This window comes from Helianthus annuus, chromosome 7 (genome assembly GCF_002127325.2).
Source record: "Helianthus annuus cultivar XRQ/B chromosome 7, HanXRQr2.0-SUNRISE, whole genome shotgun sequence".
NCBI classification, from domain to species: Eukaryota; Viridiplantae; Streptophyta; class Magnoliopsida; order Asterales; family Asteraceae; genus Helianthus; species Helianthus annuus.
This window is the reverse complement of record NC_035439.2, coordinates 147,370,129-147,397,571: the sequence shown is the minus strand read 5'-3', so window position 1 is coordinate 147,397,571 and position 27,443 is coordinate 147,370,129. Positions and strand designations below refer to the sequence as shown.

Sequence of the window (27,443 nt, the reverse complement as noted above, 5' to 3'; positions counted from 1 at the left end):
TAATGCGCTTGCTTAGGCAACTTAAGTGATGCCTGAATTGAGAAGAATAGTAATGTAGGATAAACAGAGGTGAGTTGAAGGTAACGTAAGGGTACGTATAGTACAAATAACTATAGGAAAACGTAGAATGACGCTAACTTTGGAGTTAAGCGTATATATGTGACTATGAAATAGTAGTTTTGTTGTGGTAACGAAACAATAGTTAAATATTATACAGTGCATGTAGAGAATGTAATTTTAAGAAATGAGATGAAGGTATTAGATCCGACATGAACGGATCATATGAATGTATGTATGACTACAGGTTGAAGAAGCATGTATATTGACCCGTTATCAACAGGTCAAAGAAATGAGGATGTTGTGTAAAGGTATGGTATGGAAAGTATAGACTGTTAGAAAGGAGTCACAAGCGTTTTTGTGTTGTAGAAAACTTCTCGGATGGATTGATTTAAAAGTAAGACTAGAATGGGTCTAGTAAGAATTAGAAAGGTTTCGTGGACGAAACCTCCTTTAAGGGGGGTAGACTTGTAACGCCCCAAAAACTCGAATGTTTATATTCGCTATATGTCCTTATATGATATATCGTGAAATAAATAACTAGGCTATTTAACCTAGTTAATTGTATGTGTAACACCCCAAAACTTGAATGTTTACATTTGCCATATGTTTTAAATGATAAAACTTAAAATAAGATGACTAGGCTACCTAACCTAGTTACATAGTTAATCAAAACAAATAAGGAATGAAATTGGGACAATTATGAGCAAATAACAAACAAGAGGGGCTGAAATTAAAGATTTGAGATGAAGTTTTGGTTAAGTGCAAAAGTCAGTAGTTGTATGTGTTTGGTGTGTGTGTGTGTCGACACCAACAAGAGAGAAGAAGGGGAGAATGCTCAAAAGATGCAATTTCATCAAATTGAAAAGGGAATTCAGCCCAAATCTAATGCATGTACATGAATTCTTGATCATCTAGCCCTATAAATCACTTGGTAAGTTGTAGATTCTTATTTGATAATCTTTTTGGAAATGGGTTATGATCAAATCCATGAATTCGTATGAAACTAAGCATGATTAGGTATTAGAAACATCAACTAGAACTTATTTTGTATGTAATTTCAAGTAAATTGATGTTTAAGATGAAAACCCACTAGTTGGGTGATGAAGATGACATGGGTGTTTCACCCATGTCCAAGTCTTGTTCAAATCATGATGTAGTGTGAGGCATTAGATAAATTCTTGTTAGATGAATTGTGTATATTATAGAGTATGTATAATATTTGGTTGAATTTGATGAATGAAGATAAGAACTTGGAAGACTATGCATGAGTTAGTTGTACATTGTGCATTGAATGGTGTACGCACACCAAGTGTTTGATGAAATGACTAGGTGAAGATAGGAAGGGAAATTGTATGCAAGAATTGAGTAACTTGGCATAGGATGTGATAATGTAGTATTGATAGTTAAGATTAGCATGAGATACGTGTTTTGAATGAGATACATATGGGTAGTAGTTAATGATGTGATTTAGTAAAAGTATGCTTTAGGAACTAGTACTCAAAGCTTGAAAGGTGGTGCACACCTTGAGGCGGATTAGTGGCATAATGGTAATGTAGAATGAACGTGTACTAAATGTAGAAGTTGTGGACTACTAGTTAAATATGATGTCACGATTACATGAAAATGATTTTGTGAACATAGGGTATGAAATTAAGTGATCATGTAGTTGTATGTACCACATGGCGTGAAAGTGAAATGTGTATGTTGTGATTACAATAATCTATCATATCAAGATAAATATGTGTGTATGTTCATAAGTTGGAAATAAGTAAGCATGACCATTGACTTTTCGGAAAGGTCAACGAATATGCGAGTCACATGATTAAACATATGAATGTGTTTATGAGATTTTAAAGAATTATGTATATGTGTTAGGACAATTATGCATGGGTATGCATGATGATAAATTTGATTAAGAGAATGTAAACAATGTGGTTGTCGGTTTATGTCGTATGCATGTTAATGTTTGACTAATGAAAGTCTATATAATTAAGAGTTAGAAATGGATGTGACATGAACAAACATGCATACTAACTATGATGTGGACATAATGACTTGAAAGTATAGGGATCATGTGGAAATGGACTCAAGCAAGAAAGGCAAACGGGTCAAAAGGAGGCAAGGGAACGGACACAAAAAGGTAAGTGATTTCCGTAATCGCTTCTTAGTTGTTTATGTAAAGTTATGTGCTAGTTAGTTAAGTAAGTTAATTGAGGACCAATACGGATGTGTGGTATGAAACCAATGATTTCTGTTAAGTAGATGTAACGGGTCAAAATGCAGTCTTGATGTTAAAACGAAAGTGTTGATTGATGAAAACATGAACGGGTCGAATAAACCGTGAATGAATAATAAACCGATAGCGCTTAAGTTAAGAATTTCCTTAATCCGGATGTGGGATTTTGAGTCCATAGGGTAGAGAACCAATTTACAAGCATGTAGGAAGAAACGGGAGGTTAAACGGATAAACGGGTTGAAAGTTATGCAAGTTTTAGTGCGCGCGAACGACGAAACAACACAGCAGGAAAAACCAACTTTTGAGAGGCCGTCGCCGACGCCCACATGGGCCGTCGCCGACGCCCTCTGGAAACGTCAGTTTTGCTGACGGGTTATCTTGCTGTCTACGGAGGTTTGGGCTACGGGCAAATGCAAGGGCCGTCGCCGACGCCCCCTAGGGCCGTCGCCGACGCCCTTCCCATGTCCAAAAAGCTGAAAATTAGTTATTTATGTCATATATGCATCGTAGGCTTCGGTATATTATCCGTGGTTTATGGCAAGCCTTTTAAACATGATTTCGAGTGTTCCCTCGACACTTATAAGTTGCAAACTCAAGTCTAAGCACCATGTAATTCATGTATGGATATATACGAGGTATGTAAGATCTTGGACGTGTACATATTAGTGTATGTACATATGTAGATGTGTATTTAAGTATATATATATGAAGGTACGTATGAGTGTATGCAAGTAAGTAGAGGTATAGTAAAGCATGTATGTACGTAGATGTGTATTTTATGTATATATGAAGATACGTATGTGTATATGAACGTATGTAGAGACGTAGTAATGTATGTGTGTATGCAGATATGTAATTGGTATATATGAAGGTATGTATGAGTATATGCATGTATGTAGAGATGTAGGAAGGTAAGTACGTATGTAGATGTGTATGTATACATGTAAAAATGTACGTGTGCATGATTTAGATACGTTGGGTAATATGTTATTAATAGTGTGCCTTGTGAATGATAAGTAATGCAGGTACATTATTGAAGCCTCACCAGAATATGGATACGCAGTTGAAATGCTTAAAAATAGAATGATAACGCAATAGGAAGTGTACGAGATGGAATCTTGTTTATGTATTGTGTACTAATGTAATGAATGTATGTGGTGAGTGCAGGTTGTACGGGTCACGGAGGATCATCAAGGAATAAAGATCGAGGACCGAGTCACATGAAGGATTGTACGGGGTTGTCTAAGGATGTAATTTGTTATACATAAGTTATGATTTATTCTATAATTCAGTCAGTTTGATGTATTCAATATAAAAGAGTTATTTTAAAAGTGAACTTTCAAGTAAGACATAAGGTTTATAATGAAAGAAATTTTATGGCATGAACTTCCGCTGCGACTTTTGTTAATTACGTGTTAGGGTCTTACATAAACGAAACCGATCTCTAAATGTTTCGGCATTGTATAGCGGGTTTTCCACAAAATAATCGTTCATCAAAACTTCGTTGGCACGTATACGATCACGGTCGACCATCTTCTTCTTTGGGCGGGACGACTCGGCATCAAGCTCGTTATACACCGACACGAAATATTTTAGCGTTTCGTTGTCGGAAGACGACTCGGTATCACTATCGCTAGACATGGGAAACGTCGAATCCGTAGGGAATTCCATTTGAGAAAGATATAAAAATTGTGTGAAATGGGTTTAAAATGGTTTAAAAGATATAGATTGGTGTGTGTAAAATGGTTTAAAATGGAGATATAAATAGATAAATGTTTAAAGGTTTTTTTTTTAATCAATATTACCGTTTTTAAACGGTCAAAAATAATCAAACGGTCGACTTTTCAAAACTTCAACGCGTTGTATGTTTAACGCGTTTTAATTATAATGCGTGATGGATGGTCCCGGCGGCGGTGTTCCGTGATGCTTCAACGCGTTATGGAGCTCCATAACGTACCACCCCGTCCTCTCTTAGGGGAGTCCCCTCTCTTACGCACACCCAATCAGGTTATGCCACGTCAACTCCCCTCTTAAACTCCTCTCACACCCCAATTTGATGGCGGCACTCCCCTCTTAGGGGACTTGCTTTTTTATTTTTTTTTGTTTTTTTTATTTGTTGTAAAATTATGCATGTTTATAAATTAAAAAAATATTAATAAAAATTAAATAAAATTTAACAAAAGACATTTCAAAGTAGAAAATAAAAATAAAAATTACATTCAAACTAGATAATAAAAATTACATTCAACTAGAAAATAAAAATTACATTCAAACTAGAAATTAAAAATTGCATTCAAACTAGAAAATAAAAATTTTAGAAATTGCACGGCCACCCGTACTTGTTAGCGATGTCGCGCTTTCGGGTGAGGATGAACGGCAACATTTCCGGCGGAGCATCGTCGTGCGGCTTGAGGAATGTTTTCATATCTCGATCGTAATTGTAGTTTCTCATCGTCTCGCGTTGTTCCGATATGAGTTCGCGAGCCTCCGACTCTCTTGGCTTCGCGGGGTTGGTTCTCCATTGCTCGGTTTGAGAGTATAAAAGTTTGAGAGTGGTGGGTGTGGTAAAAGTTTGAGAGTGGTGGGTGTTGTAAAAAATTAGTGAAGTTGGTTATTTATATTTGTTTAAAAATTGATTTTTTTTTTTTTAAATTTGACCGTTTGAAAGATGACCGTTCCTCGATCCATGTGCACATTCAAGCGGTGAACCAACCCCGATTCCCCTCCCCGATTTGGGTCCCCGCGATGATGGCGGCGGTGTTCCCGATCGGGGAATGGGGTCACCGATACCCCTCCCCGCTAGTGCCCCGTACACCCTAATAATGTAAAGTAACCATACACGTGGATTACAAGGCCCAAACTAACTTATTATGATCTAATGTGTCTTTATAAAACCTAAACTATCCACTAACACAAGTTCATGCCATCAATGCACAATAGTGTAAAGTCACCATTCACATGGATCACGAGACCCGAAATGACTTGTTATGGCCTAATGTTGCTTGATATAGCCTAAACAACCCACTAACATATGGCAAGGGCCGTCAAGGACAATAGTGTAAATCTATCATTCACATGGATCATGAGGCCCAAAATGACTTGTTGTGACCTCATGTGGGTTTTTGTAACCTAAAGGACCCACAAACACATGCCAAGATTTGTTAAGGCCCGAGAGTGTACACGAATCATACAAATGTGTCAGTGTGCATAAAATGATTTGTTATGACCAACTGTGGATTTATGTAGTCTAAACAACCCACTAACACATGAAGAAAAAGAACATTAAAGGTCATAATTGTGTGAAGTAATCATACGCATAGATCACAAGGCCTAAAATGACTTGTGTTGGTGCATACATCCAGACATACTAATTGTATGTTTTGATGATGATTAAAATTAGATCATCACTAGTTAAAGAGTAAAATGAAATTTGCGTCCTTGTGCTTTAGGGGCGGTGTCAAGGTGAGTCCCTAAAACGCAAATTTCGTCTCTTGAGTCCCTAACCATTAAAAAGTGCTACACTTTGAGTTCCTCCGTTAAGAATACGTTAGTTTGGCCATTAAGTCAAGGGATACTGTGGTAACTTCACATCATATAAAAGAAATCATATTTCTGATCTTCATCAACAATTTCAACAATCTACACAACAGTCTTCATGAACAATGTTCATCAAAATTTTATATCTTCAAGTTCCATCTTCATCAGATGATCATCTTCAACAAAAAAAAGTTCGAGGGGTCGGGCGAGAACAAAGATTGTATGAAATTTTGCCATTAGATACTTTTTTTACCCAATTTAATTAGATGCACACCTTATCAAGATATTACATAAATTATATTCTTAACATAGCAATACAAGTAATTTAAATAAAAAAATTTACCAAAATGACACAGCATATAGTAAAAATTGAACCATGAAACAACTTCAATTACAAAAAGATAGTGCTAACTATCGCCATCCGTGGGACTCGAACCCACGACCACGTGGTTAAAACACACGCGCTCTACCAACTGAGCTAGAACGGCTTGTTGTTAAGCAAATGATAATATCTGTTTTTATTAATTGTCGGTACGATATTAATAGAAATTTGATCTACCCAGGCTAACTTGTTTTAAGTTTTTTTTTTTATGGCTATAAATGCTTTATATCGTTGCCTGATCAATTTTGCAAGTGATTTACTTTATATGAAGCTGCTTAAATGTTGGTTTTCTTATTTCTACTTTTTGGAAAGAAAAAGGGTTATTGGATTTTATCACCCTTAACTATTGGCTATTGACCGCGGCCACTCCCAACTATCACTTTGACGCACGTCACCCTCAACTTAACACATGGTGTGTTCTGTCACCACGTTGTTAACTAATCATTAACTTTTGATCTTGTTACTATACTTTTGGGGGTGTCACAGGGATCTTAGGAATGTTTTACAGATCTTAGGATACCCCCAAAAGTATAGTAAAAAGATCAAAAGTTAGTGATCAGTTAACGACGTGGTGACAGAACACACTAAGTGTTAGGTTGGAGGTGGCGGACGTCAAAATGATAGTTGTGGGTGGCAGCGACCAATAGCCAATAGTTATAGGTGATAAAATCCAATAACCCGAAGAAGAATAATAATCAAATTACCTAAATTATTTTATTTTTCTAACCTATAAGTGATAAAATATTTCACATTATTTAACTGGTTTAATTTGTATAGTAAATATTCTTTTATTGCTATAGCATTTTGTATTACATTTGTTTCTCTAGCCTATGAGACTGAGCGATAGGCTGGAAACTCTTTTTGATATAGTGGGTTTTGCATATTAAAAAGGGTTTGAATGTAAGCTCAAAGAATGTGTTTAGTTATTATGATTTTAAGTTTTAATAATAAAAACCATTAGAAGGTCACTGGAGAACGAAATCGTAAGAACAGTGGCGTCTTCGAGAATTCATGTACCTTGCTCGAGCTCGAGAAAATGTGTCATTCTGTAATGTTTTATTATTATTATTATTATTATTATTATTATTATTATTATTATTATTATTATTATTATTATTATTATTATTATTATTATTATTATTTATTTTTTAAATCAAATGGGTATTGGGCTCACTTTAAACCATAAAAATTGTTTTGTAAATGGACTATGGTCCTCCCTGCACACCCTCATCACCGCCTCAGCATAAAAACACCTTTAAACAATCAAGTCAGTTATATTGTATAAGAGATGTGTGTGACAGAATAAATGCAAAGATAAAAGAAACAATGAGCTTTGAGAAACATGAGAAGCCCTTGTCTTAAAAGATGAAAAGAGTGTATTGGGCCTGGATCCAAAAGTTGAACCGGATTGGACGGGAGCCCAAATTTCATACCCAAATGCCAAAACGAGGCTACCTCATTAAATACACTCAAATTTGATTACAAGTGTGGCAACTTGCATGCAATGGTCTACACTTGTAAAGAAAAAAGTGACATGTTCATATGCTTTTATTGAGTGTGAACTAACCTATAGTGTAATGTTATTGTATGTATCTGCTTAACATAATAAATGTGAGAAGTCGAGGGCCTTTTTTCTTATCTTATGAAGCATGTATTTTAATCACAGAATCTAAAAAAAAAATTGTGTATTTACACTAGTAAAGTAATCACGTAATCACTCTAGTGTAATTGCACATAATTCATCTACTAGAGTAAATACCCGTTTTTTAATACATTTTTCAACTAAAAATCATATTTAACTAGATGGAAGAATTATTCAAACAACAACAACAACAACAACAATAATTCAACTAAAAATCACATTTTTCAACTAAGAATTTTTTAATACGTGTTTTCGATTTCGCTGCCTGAAACGTTGCCCCTTTAGGTTTTTTCTAGATCCGCCACTAGAGATGAAGTACAACAATGGGTTCATATGAGTTTGATCATTACAGGATAGAAACCTATCGAGTTCACCCACATTGAAGATTTCGAACAGATAGTAACATAGACGATGTTGCTTCTGCTTTGAGTGCAATTACCCAAGTTATTTCGACAGAGGAAATGAAGGGGTGTCAGAAGGATAGAAAGAGAGGAGGTAATGCGCATAACCACATGTGAAAGTGGAAACGTGAAACAGCGTGGTGGTACCGAAATAAAAAAAATAGAGTAAATTGCCAAAATCGTCCATGAGGTTTGGGTATGTTTATCATTTTCACTCAAAACTACTTTTTTGTACAATATAATCCTTCACTTTTGGGATTTTTTGTCATTTTCATCCAAACGTCTGACTTTTTTTGCCAAAATCGTCCCTGAGATTTGGGATTTTTGTCATTTTCATCCAAATGTTTGATAGAAAAAATAAAGCAAATTAGATGTTTGGATGAAAATGACAAAAAATTCCAAAAGTGAGGGACTATATTGTACAAAAAAGTTGTTTTGAATGAAAATGACAAACATGCCCAAACCTCAGAGACGATTTTGGTAATTTACTCTAAAAAATATTATGTTTACTGTTCATAAAGCTATGCATTTTAATACACCTATATGATATATAATAGTATTTATAAAGTTATATATCTTCTAATTTGTTTTTTATAGACAAATATTTGTTAAAAACTAACAAGATGCCAAAACAAGAGGAACTTCCAATTTGTTTATTTCATAAACTTTTAATTATTGAATAAAAAGTATAATATATTTAATGTTTACATAGAGATGGATGAACCACAGAATGAGAGGAGAGGAATCACATGATAAGCTATTTTTTCATCTTGTGTTGTCTTTTACCAATGATTATGGGCAACTAGTTCACGTGTAGGATAGTAGCACCCTTTATAACTTTACACACTTTATTATATAATCTCTTATAGTTAGTGAACTAGAGAAACCACACCCCCACTCATAAAATGCAACCTTTCACTTGTTCCATGCTATCCCTTCTAGCAATCATCATCTTTCTTTCAAACAACTTAACCATCATCATTGCCACTTCAAGATTACCATTACAAACCAATTCCGACTCTAACGCCACCAACGCGGATTTCATCAAGGCGTCATGTCAAGTCACAAAGTACGCCGACTTGTGTTTCCAAACACTTTCCCCTTACGCGGCCACCATCAATATAAACCCTATGGAATTAGCCAATGCTGCGTTGTCCGTGAGTTTAAAAAGTGCAAAATCCACCTCGAAAATCGTGCGTGAGCTGGCGAAAGGGCGGGACTTGAGTATGAGAGACGGGCAGGCGGTGGCGGATTGTTTGGAGAACATGAGTGATTCTATGGACGAGATGAAGAAATCAATGGTTGAGATGAAAGATTTAGACGGCCCGGAATTTAATGAGAAAATGGGGAATGTGAAGACATGGGTAAGTGCTGCGTTGACGGATGAAGACACATGTATGGATGGATTTGAAGACAATGTTGGAAAGATAAAGGAAACTATTAGAGGGTATATAGTGAATGTTGCAGAGTTAACAAGCATTGCATTGTCTCTCATTACTAATATTTCTTCCACTTAAATATTGTATATGTAATATGTATGCATTGTGTGTTGATTTACAAAATATTATTATTTAGGCTAGCTACTAGTGTGCCAATGGGTATGTTCAATTCTTCATGATAACTAATAATATTCTGCGTTATCACTTTGATTATGTAGTTAGATAGAAGAATATAATGAGTGGGAGGCTTGAAAAGGGGGCGTTGTGCGACATGTGAACGTCACGTCAGCACACGTCAGAATAGTGACGTGGTTTAAAAACGAAAGGAGTGGAACAGGGTGTAAAAGGGTGCCATGGTGTGACACGTGGCACACACTTTTTAATATTATTTTATAAGACAAATCTATTAAATAAAAAGAAAAAAACAAATCTCTAAACCACACCTAATCACCATCGCCCACATCATCATCAACAACAACACGTCTGTGGAAATCCTCCCGCCCCCTCCCCACGCCAGCCACAGCGCCACCTTGGGGTGGTATTCCGGTGTGGTTGTGGCTTTCACGTCACTTTTTCACGCTCACACTGGATGGTCAAATCGTGTAAATAAAGAAAATTTAAAAAAAAAATGTATATTAATCATGACTATTGATGCAATGTACAGATGTTTGCATTTATCTTCAATTTAATTTAATATATGCACCAACCAGAGCTTGACGAAGGGACCATGTCCTAAGGAAGGACTGGCCCATATGTCACAGGTCTTTTTTCCCAGCTTTCCTTTCTTCGGTATATTTTAAAGAGAGAATATATAGTTATAGACAAGTGTGTGTAAAAAGTTTAAGATGTTTCTTTCAACAATAAAAATAATACAAGTTAATTTGAAACACACTATAATAATTTTAAGAGAAGTCTGTTTTATTTACACTTATTGCAACATAAAGAGTTAATTGCCATTTTAGTCCGTGAGTTTTGTCCAAATTTATCATTTTAGTTTAAATAGTCTTTTTTCCACCTCTGGGTCCCTAACTTTTCCCTTTTGTTGCCATTTTGATCACACACCCTAACTCCATCCAAAAACCCCATTTTTAACCAGGGGTATTTTGGGGATTTTCATTTTAAATCTTTTCAATTGTCATTTTGATCCAATTCTAAAAAATCCAATAAATTCTAAAAAATCAAAAAACTTCTAAAAAATTAAAAAAAAATCATAAAAATAAAAAAAATCTGAAAAACAAAAAAATTCTAAAAAATCTAAAAAAATCAAAAAAATTATAAAAAATAAAAAAATCTAAAAAATCAAAAGAATTCTAAAAAATCAAAAAATTCTAAAAAATAAAAAAAATATAAATAATATAAAAAAATCTAAAAAATCAAACAAACATGGATAAATGGATTTCTGCCGCTTTTTTAGAGTTTTTATTTTTTTACCATGTTAGATTCTCTGTTTTTTTAAATGGATAAATGGATTTTTGCCGTTAATCTGCTTAGAGATGGAACCAAAAGAGGTAAGGAGTCCATGACCCCTCTGTTGAACCCTTTGATTATAAAAGAATAAAACTTCCATTAAAACCAAAGACAATTCAAATCAAAGTCCAGCAAGATGCTGAATGAAAATAAAACTTTATAACTACCATGTTCGCCATCTTACATTCTTACCACTTCTCCAAAGTGAGTGAGTCTAATAATTACATTATCTTACATGTTTCACCATCTTACCACTTCTCCAAACTTTATAACTACCATGTCTCACCATCTTACCACTTCACCATTTTAGAATTTGTTCTAATTTTTTAGATTTTTTTGATTTTTTAGAATTCTTTTGATTTTTTAGAATTTTTTTTGGATTTTTTAGAAATTTTTTGATTTTTTAGAATTTTTTATTTTTTAGAATTTTTTTTTTATTTTTTTGACTTTTTAGAATTTTTTTGATTTTTTAGAATTTTTTTGATTTTTTTTTATTTTTTAGATTTTTTTTTATTTTTACAATTTTTTTTTTATTTTTTAGAATATTTTAGATTTTTTGGATTTTTAAGAATATTTTTGATTTTTTAGAATTTGAACAAAATGGCAATTGAAAAGATTTAAAATGAAAATCCGTAAAATATCCCTGGTTAAAAATGGGGTTTTTGGATAGAGTTAGAGTATGTGATCAAAATGGCAACAAAAGAGAAAAATCAGGAAACTAGAAGCGAAAAAAAACTATTTGGACTAAAATGGCAAATTTGGACAAACTTCAGGGACTAAAATAACAATCAACTCCAACATAAAATATAATAAATAATTCATAGATTAAATAATATAAAAATTTTAGTAGTGCTTTTCTAAAATAGTTTTTCTAGAGTTCTGTTGATCCTAAAGTGGAAATTAGATTAATCCACCCCTTTTTTCTCTCTTCTTCATGGGATTTTTTTTATCAAATTAGTAACCACTCATTTGAGGTTAGCCATATCTTAAATAGTTGAGAATATATTTCAAACTCACTCGGATTATCCGTAGCAGAGTAGCACCCAAGTGCCACCACTTTTGTAGGAAATGTGTGTGGATGGGGTGTGAACACCACACCGGTGGGGAGTGGAGGGTTGGGCGTGATGGTGGTCAAGCTTTAAGGGTCGCTTTTTGTGACATGGGTTATTTTTCTGAGTTGGCTTCGACGTGGGATGGTGTTCACGCCCTGGGCGTGGGCTACTATTGACAGTCTCATAGCATACTTCCTCTTTTCTATTGATGTGACCGTATTCAATGTAACACTATAACCTAGATGAGCTAACGCGTAATTATAATTGGCATAAATATTTCATAAATCTTGTGATGACTTAACTAAAACATTTGTTACATAAGAAGAAAATAACATGGATTTAAATCGAGATAGGTGGTAAACAGGCAACAAGCTGCGCCGCTACTCTTTTTGAATAGCAAAACTAAGTCTTTTAAAAACTACATTCATAGATCTCACGGTCATAACATTACTATTACATTAAAATAGTAAAGTTATTTACTCTTGAAGTCTAACAAGCACTCCTTCACTGCACGCACGACCGCCCGCATAGCTCTCGTAACCAACCGTGTATAAATGGAAAGTACGCCTGAGTCAAAGTGAAAATACAGTAAGTGATATTTATAATGTTGTTCATACTATAAGTTGTTATACTATACACAGGTGCGTGTCTGAATGAGTATCTAAGATTGGCTGTTTCTTTTAGTTACTTTTAGTTAGTACTACAAGCAATGGCGGACCCAGGATTTTTTTTCATTGGGGTCCATTTTTTTGTGTTAGAATTTTTCACAACCAAACATTAAAATTTTCGGGTCGGTCATAGCAGTCGGGTCGGGTCAAGGCTAGAAAATAATGTAGAAGCATTTAATGGACATGAACCCACTACATTATTAAGAACCATTTTTAAGAATCAAGTTATCAAATTGTGGTGATTAATAAGTTGTTTGAAACCAATAGCTACCTAAACAACACAACTACTTTATATAACTTCAAAATTTTGTTTAAGGTTTTTTTTTAACGCCACTATATTTTGAAAGTCTTATTTGGTAATTAAATGTGAAACAAAATTATTCGGAGACATTAAATTTATCATTTTAAAAAAGCAAATTAGAGGATTAATGGGTGGTTGTGGTGTTTTAAAACACTAGTTTAATTTTGATGGAAAAAGTAAACTAAAAAAAAGAGATGTAAGACTTGAACTTGAGACCTACTTGTTGGAAGACAAGAAGATTTACCACCATACCTAGGGCTGTAAACGAACCGAACGTTCAGCGAACAGTTCGTGAACCGTTCGGCGGAAAGTTCGTTTATGTTCGTTCGATTAGCTTAACGAACGAACACGAACAAAAAATTTCGTTCGATTAGCTTAGCGAACGAACACGAACACAGGTCTCGTTCGTTCGACTACGTTCGTGAACGTTCGGTAATATGTTCGGTTACGTTCGTTCGTGTTCGTTTGATTATATCAAAAAAATAATAAATAATAAATCATTTATCTAAACATATTGAAAACTTGAAACCCTATTTGTTTCTTTGTTAGCTAAAATTTGGACATTCTAAAACATTTTTGGGGATAATTGTGTGTAAGTTAGTTAAACTTGATTCATCGTTTGGTGGTGTAGTAGACTTCTTGTGTTTTGATTTATCATTTGATGGTTGTATTTATCTAGTTATATCCAATGTTTAAGGATAACAATGTTTTTATTATTTTATTTTCAAGTTAAATGTTTGTTTGCGTTTGTTTTGTTTTCTTGTGTTCGTTTGTGTACGAGACCGGTGTTCACGAACTGTTCGTGAACAACTGAATTTCCTTAACGAACGAACACGAACATAAACTTATGTTCGATATGCGTTCGTGAACAGTTCGCGAACATGTTAATTTCCTTAACGAACAAACATGAACATGGCCTTGTTCGTGTTCGTTCGGTTCGTTTACAGCCCTAACCATACCATATTTGCTTTTAATGCTATGGGGTCCAACTAATTTATTTTATGGGGTCCATGACAAATTTAACATACCGGTTCTACTATTTTTTTAAAAAACATTGGGGTCCGTGGACCCCGACCCGCATCATGTGGGTCCGCCCCTGACTACAAGTGGGTACATGGTATCGAACCCATCGACCAATGTGGAAATAACATCATTCTGTATTTTTGTGATTCATTGTGGTTTTTCCTCAGCATTGTATTGTATTTTACGATACATTATGTTTTTGTACCCTTTCTAGATTTAGGAGAGTGTGTAGGCAGGGTCTTCTCCGAAAATCTTGGAAAATGTCGATGTGCTAAGATGAAAACGGGCCCCTAAAATATAAACTTCTTAAAAAGAATATACAAAAAAGTTTTAAATATATGAAATGAATTAAAAATTTGTGGAATCACCCGCATGTTGCAGCAGGCTGCTTTTTTACGTGGAAACGTAGATAAAAACCACATCACACATGCATTTGGACAACGAAACGTAGAAAGAAAACACGTTGTAAGGGTAAATTAAGAAAATATGGAATAGTTACGTCGTAACTTTAAAAATCGTTATTTACGATCATGTAAAACCATCGTAACCTATCCAAATTTATTTAACAAATACACAGAGTTGAAAGAGAAAACAAACAAAATAAGTCTTTTTCCATAAAAAAATGGAACACACAAAACTAATTGTAGATTCAATAATATTTTAAGAAATTAACATAAATAAACATTTTTAAACTAGATTTGAGAAATAACTACAATTCCCATTTTGATTTAATGTAACACAAAATTAGTCAATTAATGTCATTTGTATTTAATGCTTAGGTAACAAAGATAAAGAAAAAAAAATCAACTAAAAATTAATTTCTTAAGATTAGAACACAAGACCTATTTGATAATAAAGTGACATGGGAACCACCAGACCATGGGTCTCATCTTTTTATTTTCCAATTCAGTACTTATATATTCTAAGTTCTGCAACGTAACTTTATTAAAAAAAAAAAATGGACCCTGGAGGGTTTGAGCCTTGAGCCGTCGCCCACCTCGCACCCCTTTGGGCCGCCCCTGTGTGTAGGATAATTCAACACATATGTTCACCTGACCGGTTCAATCACGGATACTGTTTTTAACACATTGCTTTAAAGACCAATAATAATAGAGAAAATTACGAAAATAGCCAGGAAAATGGTTGACTTACCAAAATGGCCAGCTCATGCGTCCTTGGAGCAGGGCATCACGGATCCAAATGCACGGGATGCGTCTGAAAACTTGAAGCGTCTGAGATGAAGATGGGATGCGTCTTGGAGCGGGATGCGTCCTTCAAGCACGGGATGCGTCTTTGGAGCAAAACCCAATAAAAAATTGGACACGTGGCCACGGGATGCGTCCTTGGAACGAGCCATCATGCACGGGATGCGTCGGGCAAGTTTCCGGCGAGTTGCAGGTTTCCGCCATAATAAATAAATAATATACTTTTCAAACAAATAATATTATTTTATTGAATTAAGCATTAATATTATTTTATTGTTTAAAATAATTCTATTTTCAAACAAAGTATATTTGACTTTTCACTTCCACCATTTTATTTTCCGCCCGGCAAGTTGGAGGTAGGAAGTGGTTTTAAGAGGGGTGAGTTTTGATTGTGAGAGCACATGGTTTTATTGGGAATGATTGTGGGTATACATGGCTTCCTTTATAAAAAGCTGCAGACAAAAAAAGGCTGCAAGCCTCAATTATTGAAATGCCACTTGTCCATTTTTTATTGGCTTTCAGTAACACTATGCAAAAAGACACATCAAATACTTGAGGAGTCTCTATATAGACGCTTCAAGTGGCTATTTTTGTAATTGGTGTGAGTCAATGGCTATTTTCGTAAATAGCTCATAATAATACTAGTTGAACTTAAAGTCTTCATGTTTATTGTAAAGATTAGAGAATGGGGTTTGAAAAACATTAATTGAATATAAATTGTTATTTATTTATTTATTTATTTTTGAATAGCTAATGTTACTTTACCAAACTCCTATATTTACAAATAAATCACCATTGTTTGGGATTGAATCCAAGACCTCCAACTAAGAAAGAGGCAAAAACCTCTACCAATTGTTATTTAAAATCACTAGATGATATCATTGTCTTTTGATTTTTCTTAGAATCGTCAAGTTTGAATAATCCTTAATAACGATTCAACTTTATAAATGAATATTTAGATTCTTTAAAGATGTTGTAAATGAATATTTGGATTTATTAAAGATGTTGACCATTTTATATCCATGCCTGATATTTCCAACTAACTAGTGGAGTAGATTAAAGCATTGACTTGAGAAGACTAGAGTTATAACAGATTGGGTTTTTGTGAATCATGCATTCTTCATACAAGTGTTCATCAGTCATGAGGATTTCTAGTTCTACTTTCTTCTTTGCCTTTTTTGCAATTCTCATGTTATCTTGCTATTCTTCACCCACTGATGAATTATATCCTACAGCAAATCTTTCGACTACATGGACCAACGATTACTCGGGACTCGTGCTCCATAGGAAAACCGATGTTGCTCAATTCACCTGTGGCTTCATCGGTCAAGGAAATAATCCGTCTTACGTTTTTGCCATATTCATTTCTTCTACCAGTGAATACCCTTGGCAATATGAAATCGTTTGGTCGGCCAACAGGGATAATCCCGTCAGGGATAATGCAATTCTGAATTTCACCGCAGCTGGAGAATTGATCCTACAGGATGTAGATGGAAGAATAGTTTGGACCACAAACACCACAGGAAAATCAGTTGTTGGCATGAACCTAACAGATGCTGGAAATTTGGTGTTATTCGATGATCAGAGATCGGTAGTTTGGCAATCTTTTGATCACCCAACAGACTGTTTGTTACCTGGCCAAAAGCTCTTTACAGGTCAGAAACTGAAATCTAGTGTTTCTTTAACTAATTTCTCGCAAGGAATGTTTTCTCTTCAACTCACGAATGAAGGTTTGTTTGGTTATGTTGATTCAAACCCACCTCAAGCCTACTTAAGTAGGCGTGTCAATCCATACGGCAGTGATACATATAAAGAAAGAAGAAGATACATGAGGTTCTTGAATGGAAGTTTGTCACTATTCATTTATTCTTCTGAGCCAAGTGATCCTGATGAAATGATTGGCACACGTCAAGCGTCATCAGCAGCTCAGTATGTGAAACTGATGCCAGATGGGCGTTTGCAAGTGTTTGAGTTGCAATTTGAAGCATGGACAGTGCTAACCGATCTTACTACACGTTTTGTTGATGAGTGTAGTTATCCTTTGGCTTGCGGAAGAAATTCCATTTGCTCAGATAATCAACAATGCAGTTGTCCCACAACAAAATATTTTAGACCAATTAATGATCGCCAACCCAACCAGGGTTGCTCTGCAATTACTAATCTCACATGTAATTCTACAAAAGATCAAGGTTTTATCAGACTTGAGAGTGTCACGTACTCCACTTTTACTACCGACAAGGAAAGGGTGAATTTGGAGACTTGCAAACAAGCATGTCTAAACAAGTGTGAGTGCAAAGCAGCTTTTTTCCGGTACAATTCAAATGCTTCAAGTGGAGAATGCTTTTTACCATCAGAAATATTTACAATGATGACTGTTGATCCATTTCTTTATAATTATAAGGTTTCAGCTTTCATTAAAGTCCAGAATGCTAGATCACATCATTCTGCAATAATTGTAGGCTCTACGATTGGAAGTTTTGTGCTTCTTGTGGCCATAGGGGTTATTGTGTATGTGGTCTACAGGCGCAAAAGCGATGAAGAAATGGACGAAGAGTATTTAGATCAAGTTCCTAGAATGCCAAATCGGTTTTCTTATGAAGAACTGAAAACGGTCACAGAGGATTTTAGTAAAAAGCTTGGTGAAGGAGGATTTGGGTCAGTTTTTGAAGGCACTCTTGGAGATGGAACCAAGATTGCAGTAAAATGTCTTGAAGGTCTTGCGCATGTTAAGAAATCATTCCTAGCGGAGGTTCAATCTATTGGCAGCATTCACCATGTGAATCTGGTTCGACTTCGAGGATTTTGTGCATGGAAATCACAGCGACTTCTTGTGTATGACTTCATGAGTAATGGGTCATTAGATAAGTGGATCTACCTTGGAAATCGAGAACATGTACTTGAATGGGAATGCAGAAAAAAAATCATTCTTGATATAGCCAAAGGTTTAACATATCTTCACGAAGATTGTAGGCAAAGAATCATCCACCTTGACATTAAACCTCAAAACATACTCCTAGACGACGATTTCAATGCTAGAGTATCTGATTTTGGGTTATCTAAGCTCATCGACAAAAATCAAACCGAAGTGATGACTACCATAAAAGGTACCCCAGGCTATATCGCTCCAGAATGGTGGAGCTCAATTATCACCGAGAAGGTGGATGTATACAGCTTTGGGATCGTTCTTTTGGAGATCTTATGTGGCAGGAAAATATTTGATAGATCCCAGCCAGAAGAAAGCTGGCACTTGCTCTCTGTGTTTCAAAAATGTTGGGAGCAAGGAACGTTGTTAGATATTGTTGACAAACACAGTGAAGATATGCAAACAAATGGTACGGAGGTTGTGGAGATGATGAAGATGGCTTCATGGTGTTTACAAACTGATTATACTAGAAGACCTTCGATGTCATCAGTGGTTAAGGTGTTAGAAGGAGGAATGAATATTGAATCAAACTTGGATTATAACTTCACAGATCCAAGACTAAAGAAAAACTGTAGTCAAGAGAAAGATCTAACACCATTGTTGCCTTTTGTTCTATCTGGTCCAAGGTGAGTAAATGGCTTTCAAGGATCTTATGGATCATTTTCATGCTTATGTATATTGTTTATAGATAAAACTAAATTGACATTATGCTTGATCATATTTGCAATGAATTCAAATATACCTAAGCATGATTTAGCTTATGACCGAGTCCAAGGTGAGGATAGTTCTGACTGAGTCATCTGATATTCGAAGAGTTGATCATTTCCAGTGAAGCAGAATACGGGAGGGGCCCATAAAATAAGAAGCTAAACCATTCTCTTATTTTATGTTCCCGTCCCGCATTCTGCTTCACTGGTAATGATCAGCTCTTCGAGTATCAGATGACTCGGTCCAAACCATCCTTTTTAGAAGAGACATGCACTTCTTACCTTTTTTTTTCCAAATTACTTGTTCAAATCGATGGTGTGTTTATTACCTTTCAATCTCAGGCCATTTGGTCAGCAAACCGAGAAATGACAGGCACGATAATGTATTGAGTAAAAAGAATTTTGCTTACATGTTTTTTTGGGTGATTAGGTAGCTAATTACTATGTAGAGTAGGGTTCGCACGGAAAGTGTGTTTTTCCTAGAAAGTCTAGGAAGCGATCTTGTCCATCCGATTGGTGTGTTTAAGGGTTGAGATTAAATCAATGGCAATCTTGTAATATTTGGGTTTAATTAATTGATTGTTTTAAATGAGTAGGGGCAATTTTGTCAATGGCCGTGTTTTAAATCAATTAGATAACCGCCCAGTTCCTAAATTCAAGCGATTTTCCCTCTCTCTCTCTCCAAACCCATCTTGGAAACCCCAATCCCTACCAAAAATAACTACAATCATGGAAGAAGATAACTTTAGAAACGATGGAGAGCACCGGATCAAATTAAAACACTTCTCCATCTCCACCATCTCCGAGTTCATCATCACCATTCAAATATTGTTCTTATCATCTCCGTTTTCTTGACGATGTGTTTTAACAGCAAGCAAATTTATACAGTTGTGTTTTAGCAGCAAGCAGATTCATACAGTTGTGGTTTAGCATCCAGATTCATACAGATGTGTTTTAACAGCAAGCAGATTCATACAGTTGTGTTTTAGCATTCAGATTCATACAGATGTGATTTAACAGCAAACAGATTTATACAGTTGTGTTTTAACAGCAAGCAGATTCATACAGATGTGTTTTAACAGCAAGCAGATTCATACAGTTGTATTTTAGCATTCAGATTCATATAGTTGTGTTTTAGCATCCAGATTCATACAGATGTGTTTTAACAGCAAGCAGATTCATACAGATGTTTTTTAATAGCAAGCAGATTCATACAGTTGTGTTTTAGCATCCAGATTCATACAGATGTGTTTTAACAGCAAGCAGATTCATACAGTTGTGTTTTAGCATTCAGATTCATACAGTTGTGTTTTAACAACAAACAGATTTATACAGTTGTGTTTTAACAGCAATCAGATTCATACACTTGTGTTTTAGCATTCAGATTCATACAGTTGTGTTTTAACAGCAATCAGATTCATACAGCTGTGTTTTAGCATTCAGATTCATACAGTTGTGTTTTAACAGCAATCAGATTCATACACTGTGTTTTACCATCTTTATATTGTGGGATCTATAAAAAAATTGACTTTAGCCCTGTAAACTGTTAAAACACAACACCAAGAACATGCTGATAAATTCCAATAATCTTCTGAACAATGGAATATGCGATGTAATGTGACATGGAATTTTAGTTAATGAACACATCGACTTCCAGATTTGAATTCGAAAATAATAAAAATTCCGAAAATCATGGAATTTTAGTTAATGAAGATACATTCCAAAAATAAAATTAAAATGTGAAATTACATGATAGCCCTTCTACTTAAAACCCCTCAACGACACATGTCCAATTCTTATTCCTTCCTAGACTTTCTAGGAAAAATAGACTTTCCACCCAACTTCTACTGTTACTATGTATATATTAACAAACTAGCTAGAATCTTGGCTACAGTAGCCAATTAAACCTTTATTTTAAAGTTATTTACCAAAGTGCCATTTGAATATATCTCCTTTTTTTCCATCAAACGTATCAAAAAATCTGATGGGTTTTCTTTTTTGTCAATTTTTTTGGTCTTATAGTATAATTTAGTTTTTCAGCCCTTCGTCTTTTTTTTCCTTTGGCTAATTAAGTAAAACTGTTCTTTATAAATTTGAGTTCGTATATATTTTACGTCAGCTCGTCATATAAGTTCGCGTTCATCTTTGCCTAACGTTTTATGTCACGTGACGGTATAAATTCGTGTTTTTATTTTATGATTTCGCGGTTTTGATCGTTATTTGCTTACTAAGTAATATAGTTTTACGACCCCTGCGCCCACAACGCGGTGTTAAACACTATTAAATTATATAACAGGTCAAAATCGGTTACTATTATAGAAGTTAGCAGTTTAAAACAGGTTCAGATGGGCGAGTACCACTCGCCACCACTACTTGCCGTCACTGCTCCTCCCACCACCACCGCCAACACCGTATTTGAAATTTCAAGAATTAAAAAGATACAGAGAAAATTTAATATATAATTAAAATATATTTTTTGCACCTGTTGATCAAACAACTATATATATGGTTAGAGTAAATTACAAGTTTTGTCCTTTATGGTTGTACCAAATTGAAGACGGTGTTATTTGCCTTTAATTCTGACGAGTTTTCTTCTTAACATTTCAAAATCCTGCACATTATGTCCTTTAGCCCTAACTTAGTCAGATTTTTTTGTTAAATATGGTCATGTGCCTTGCACATGAGGGTATTTTTGTCATTTTACCTCCCTAAGGACTGCTGAGTAAATAATTTGATATTCTGGGGACTAATTATGTAAGAAACAAAAAATAAATTATAAATATTAAACACCTTGAATTCTCTCTTATTCTCTCTATATCACACATTTTCCTCTCCCTCCTCTCTCTCTTCACCCACTACCACCACCACCTCCACCTCCACCCCCACCACTGCCATTCAGCCGTCGCCACACACCACTGTTGCACCCACACAGGGAACTACGTGCGATTTTGAATAGGACTAAGGGACCATGTGCCTAGCTACAGGTTTTTGGGCTAGGTGGTAGATGTGAACTTGTTTAGATAATTGTGTTTGGCCCACACCTTAAATATTAATTATGTAGAGGTGTTTATTGAATCGAATATTGAATTTTTGAATTGCTCGAATCGAAATTTTATAATAATTTTTTTCCTTGAATTCAGATTCGATTAAGAACCAACCAAATCGGTTCGAATTCTTGTTCGAACTAAAATCCCAATTCAAATTTGATTTTAATTCAATTAAAAATTTGAATTCAAAGAAGTCCATTTTGCTTCGAATTCAGCTAAAATTTGTAATAAATTTGTTTAACTTATGGGCTTTGTAATGAGTTTGGTAATAGTCTATTTTAATACTTAGAATACATTTAGAGATTAATTTATACTATAGCCCAATAAAATTATATATGTATTATATATAAAAATAATAAATAAAAAATATAACTTTAATTTGAGTTTCGAATCAAATTTAAAATTATAAATTCATATTCGATTCTCCAGGAATCGAATTTTGAATTCAAATTTTTAATAATCAAATCGAATTATATCGCATTTTGGTTCTAAATCTAATTAGATGTACAGAAACCCAACTACCAAAGTGTTGTTCTAACCAATTATGGGCCTTAGAAACTCAAAAGCAGTTTGACTCATAATCATCAGGCCCAACCTAAACCCAATAAAAAAACAAGTCTAATTCGAACCATTACAAAAGTACCGGTTGGGTCTGGCTCGGAGGGCTTTTCGGTTGCGGCTGTGAAGAAGTTTATTGAGGCGAAAAGGGATTACAGTAATATATTCGTGATGGATTGGTGCAAGTGGGTCCCGTTAAAATGTAATATTTTGGCGTGGCGGGCGGAGATGGATCGGATTCTGACTGTGGAGGCGCTTGCAGCTAGGGGTGTGGTGGTGGATGGTGAAGAATGTAGCTTTTGTGGTTCCGGTCCCGATTCTGTGTTGCATATTTTTACTGCGTGTCCTGTGGCTTTGGGAGTGTGGGAAAAAAATTAGTTTCTGGTGCCGGATTATGAATTTTTTCGTCTTCTCGTTTAGAGATTTGCTTGCGGTTCATACCTTTGGAGATAGGGGGTTGCTGGAAAGAAAGGCTATACAAGGTATTGTGATTTCGGTATGTTGGTGTCTATGGAAGGCTAGAAACTGTCTCAGTTTCAACGGCAAGAGGAGTAGTGCCGATGACATCTTTACCGAGGTTAGGACGGTTAGTTTTTTTTTTGGTTCAAGCATAGGGAGAAGAAAGGTTTGTTAGACTGGGGAGACTGGTGTAAATTTGCAAGTATGTAGTTTGTTTGTTTTATCCGTCCCGGTTTACGGGTTCGGCTGTTTTTAATGAAGTTCACGTCTTTAAAAAAAAAGTACCGGTTTTGATGAGAATAATAATTAGAAAAGAATGAAGACATGCGAATGGTCTCTGATGCATTCATTCGATTCCATGAGATACGGCGTTTGTCAAGCAGCAATTGACGAGATCTCACGTGTGGATGAGATGGAGTTTGACTTTGGAGCATAGATCACGTCCATCCACGTTACTCGCCTTCATTGGGTTCCCATGCACATGCACCCTATCATTCCCCCCTCACTTCATAGGCTTAGTTCTCACATGCTTTGTCTAGAATCACAACTCATACATATATGCAATCTTTGCCCACATTTATATTATATTTTGATTTCAAATGCTAATGTCAATCTTCTTATTCTAATAATAAAATAATTATGTTCACATATTATTATTTAGGATTAATTTATTTTACAAAAGCTCCCAAGAAATGTATAAAGACACAATAGATCGTATAAGATAACACAATATCAAGCAAAATATAACACAATACCTACACGATGTTGAGTAAAAAAGACACAATGAGTCACTAATAAAGACACAATTACGCAAATGTAGAAAAAACACAACGATAAATGAAAGACAAAATGATAATAAACAAAAATTTAAAATCTACAACCTATAAATCCAAAATCTAAAATCCAAAATCCAAATTCCAAAATCGAAAACCTAAAATCTCACATCGATCATAGAGTTTGATGAGACGGTTTCAATCCTGCTTGAATGATGTTAATCGGAGTCCGTTTGATACTCTTCGTATGACTTCTTATTTTAAAGATACTTTGTATTTAATTCTAGACCATATTATTCAATGTTTAATACTTTGTATTTAATACTTTCAAGGTTATAAAGATGGCTATTATAATCATAGTAGCAAAGCAAATTTTAAAAGTACAAAAATTATGATTTGTTGTACTAAAACTATTTGTTGTACTTCTACTTTAGTTTATCATGATTTCATTATCCCATACAAAATAGTTTTAACAATTTTCACTTGTACCCATAAAACTAACTACCAACTGATTGTACATTTCTTAAACGTAACTTCTTAGGGGACTAGGGGTGGTTCACTAGTGATAGAATCTATCACTCCCACTATCCAATCAAGTCATGCCATGTGTATAACCAATATTCTATCACTAGTGATAGAAATGTAGGGGGGGTGGTATCACTAGTGATGAGATTCCAATGTACAAGTATTAATACCCAATGTACAAGTTAATACATATTCATTGATCAAGTTCAACGTGTTATACGTTTAACGCGTTTTCAAAATAACGCGTTATTCATTGAGAGGCGGCGGTGTATAACGCCGTTGTAGAAAATCATCACGGAAGAAAACGGGGGTGCCCCGAGTCCCCTTAGGGTGTAAGGGGCACTCCCCTAAGAGGGGAGTCCCCTCTCTTACGCATAACCAATCGTCGTGTGCCACGTCAACTCCCCTCTTAAACTCCCCTAACACCCTAAATTGATGGTGGCACTCCCCTCTTAGGTGACTTGGTTTTTTATTAAAAAAAAAAAGAAAAAGAAAAATTATCATTGGTCCACTCCTCCCTCTCTCCTCCCTCTCTTCGGTGAATTCCCACCGATTTTGGTCCCCTATGTTGGTCCCCGATTGATTGGCGGCACCACCCCTCTTCGGTGGAGGAGGTCCCCGCATGAGGTCACCGAGGGTGCCCCCCTCACCCTTAAATAAATATTAATTATTCATCCAAGTAGTGTAAACTTGAGAGAGTTGTTATTTTATTTCATTACTACACAGAGTCTATTGACAGTTAGCAGAGATAAACCGATCTGCATACTCCAACTTTTTGCCTTTACTAGATGAACCGTACATAGATGAATGATTATGAAGTCTCAATTGTGGGGTTGATGTACTTAGCTTCATTGATCATATCGTAAGACACCTCCTCCGGAACCGTTTTTGGTGATGAATGGGAAGTAATATCACATTCCATTCAATATTTGTGCTTGTTATATATGAGATTGATTACAAATAAAATCGAGCTAGTTTGTCCGGTGAGAATTACGTGCTCGGTCTCGGATGTTACTCCTACAAATAGGTTAATGGCTCGGGTGTTTGGTTCTGTTTGTTTGTTCTGAGTTTGTTGACATGTTAGATGTTAGATATATAGTTTTGTACTGTTTGTTTTTTTTTTTGTTTTGGGTACATCTTGTCCTTCACTAAGAAAATACAATTGAGAGTGAACATGGTATTTGCCTCTTACTAATTACTCGAAAAGATTTCGAAAACCTACATGAGGGTCTAGTGCCTTTAAACTTTAAAGTTAAAATGATAAAGATCATGATAATTTTCAGTTAGATCGTCATCCTTAACTTTTTTATGCTTTCACTAATAAAAAAACCTAGGTATCGGGGACTATTAATATTAATAATAATAATAATTAATAACTGGATTAAGATAATTTAACAAATTTTCTCCTCATTCTGTTCAAAATTAGTGGTCTGGTCAACAATTAATGCAAATATATTTTATTGGATAAAGTAGTAAATTTATTCATTAGCTTTTATAAGTTATTTAACCACAAAATAAAATAATGTCAATTATTTGGATTCATATTCTTTAATTTATATCCTCCTTTATATATGGTAACACTTTTTTTTTTTGTAGTAATTTATTTATCACTTAGGTGGTGTTTGTTTTTTGGCCAAAAGCTCTTCTGAGCACTTATGTCTGCGTCGCGCAGACGCGCACAGACATAAGGGTCCTGCAGCTTGTTTGTTTTCTTGAAGATCTGCAGAGCTTTTACCTCTGCCTCACTTCTTCCCCAAGCAGATCCTTCCCCGTGTCTTTAAACCTCTGCCAACCTCTTCTCCCTCTATCCCTCTTCAAAACATCCATCTGCTCCAAAACCCTAGCTCCACCTCTACCTCCGACACCACCTCCACCTCCACCTCCACCTCCGCCACCACCTCCACTCCACCTGCCGACACCACCTCCACCTCCGATACCACCTCCACCTTCAACACCACCTCCACCTCCGCCACCACCTCCACTTGCCACCACATCTCCGCCACCACCTCCACCACCACATCTCAGCCACCACCTCCACCACCATATCTCAGCAACCACCTCCACCACCACCAAACCCATCAATTAAAAAAAAACCCAGATTGGTGAGAGAGAGACCGTAGAGAGAGAGAGATCGGTGAGAGAGAGAGACCGTACAAAGAGAGATCGGTGAGAGAGAGAGATCAGTGAGAGAGAGAGAGAGAGACCATAGAGAGAGAGATCGGTGAGAGAGAGAGAGACCGTAGAGAGAGAGAGAGGCGGTGGTGTGATGGCGGAGGTGGTGCTGTGGTGGTGAAAGATTGTAGAGAGAGAGAGGCGGTGGTGTGATGGCGGAGGTGGTGCTGTGGTGGTGAAAGATTGTAGAGAGAGAGAGTTTGTATAGAGAGAGAGTTCAAGGCAGAAAGAGAACTGTTGTGTGTGTTGTGTGTGTGAAGTGGTTATTGTAGAAAAAAAAAAACCCTCTTCTCCTTGCAGACTGCAGACATTTGGTCCACCACTTCTCCTGCAGATGCCTGCAGATGTGGTCCGCAGACTGCAGACCTTTTACCTCTGAAAAAACAAACAGCACCTTATTTTATGGTATAAAGTTGTAAATGTGCCCATCTCAATTCCACTTTCAATGAAGTTAAACTAATAACAAATAAACTAAAGTTCTGGTTATTGAAAATTCCTAATTTTCTATACACTGGGTGTTCGAGCAAAGAAATAATTATACTCGGATTATAATAAAAAAAAATCAGCTCTATCATATCTTGACCCATATAATCATTATGTTAAATTTAAAAATAAAAAAAAAATCATTTTAAATAATAATAATAATAATAATAATAATAATAACGTGTTAAGTTTCATTTATTTTATAAAAGATGTTTTTCTATTAGATGGATAATGAATGAGAAAAGGTAGGGCTATAACTTGAGGAGTGGATTAGGGTGAAATGTTTCATAATATATTAATTTAAACTCTTTTTGTAGGAAAAAGAAACATTTAGAATGTGAATCTTACTTTAGTTGATTGTTAAGGAAACATAAATTCTTTTA

General features: G+C 35.3%; 2 protein-coding genes and 1 non-coding gene across 3 annotated transcripts; 2 read left to right on the top strand and 1 right to left on the bottom strand.

Moving 5' to 3' along the window:
- Nucleotides 1-6,248: 6,248 nt before the first annotated feature.
- On the bottom strand, nt 6,249-6,321 carry TRNAK-UUU. The gene has a single exon. It is a non-coding gene; the product is annotated as a tRNA-Lys (tRNA).
- Nucleotides 6,322-9,103: 2,782 nt separating this feature from the next.
- Nucleotides 9,104-9,904, top strand: LOC110869190 (21 kDa protein). Its single transcript, XM_022118481.2, has one exon. The coding sequence runs from the start codon at nt 9,164-9,166 to the stop codon at nt 9,773-9,775; it is 612 nt and encodes a 203-aa protein (XP_021974173.1). The 5' UTR covers nt 9,104-9,163; the 3' UTR covers nt 9,776-9,904.
- Nucleotides 9,905-16,549: 6,645 nt separating this feature from the next.
- Nucleotides 16,550-19,068, top strand: LOC110869189 (G-type lectin S-receptor-like serine/threonine-protein kinase SD2-5). Its single transcript, XM_022118480.2, has one exon. The coding sequence runs from the start codon at nt 16,555-16,557 to the stop codon at nt 18,964-18,966; it is 2,412 nt and encodes an 803-aa protein (XP_021974172.2). The 5' UTR covers nt 16,550-16,554; the 3' UTR covers nt 18,967-19,068.
- The last annotated feature ends 8,375 nt before the right edge of the window (nt 19,069-27,443 follow it).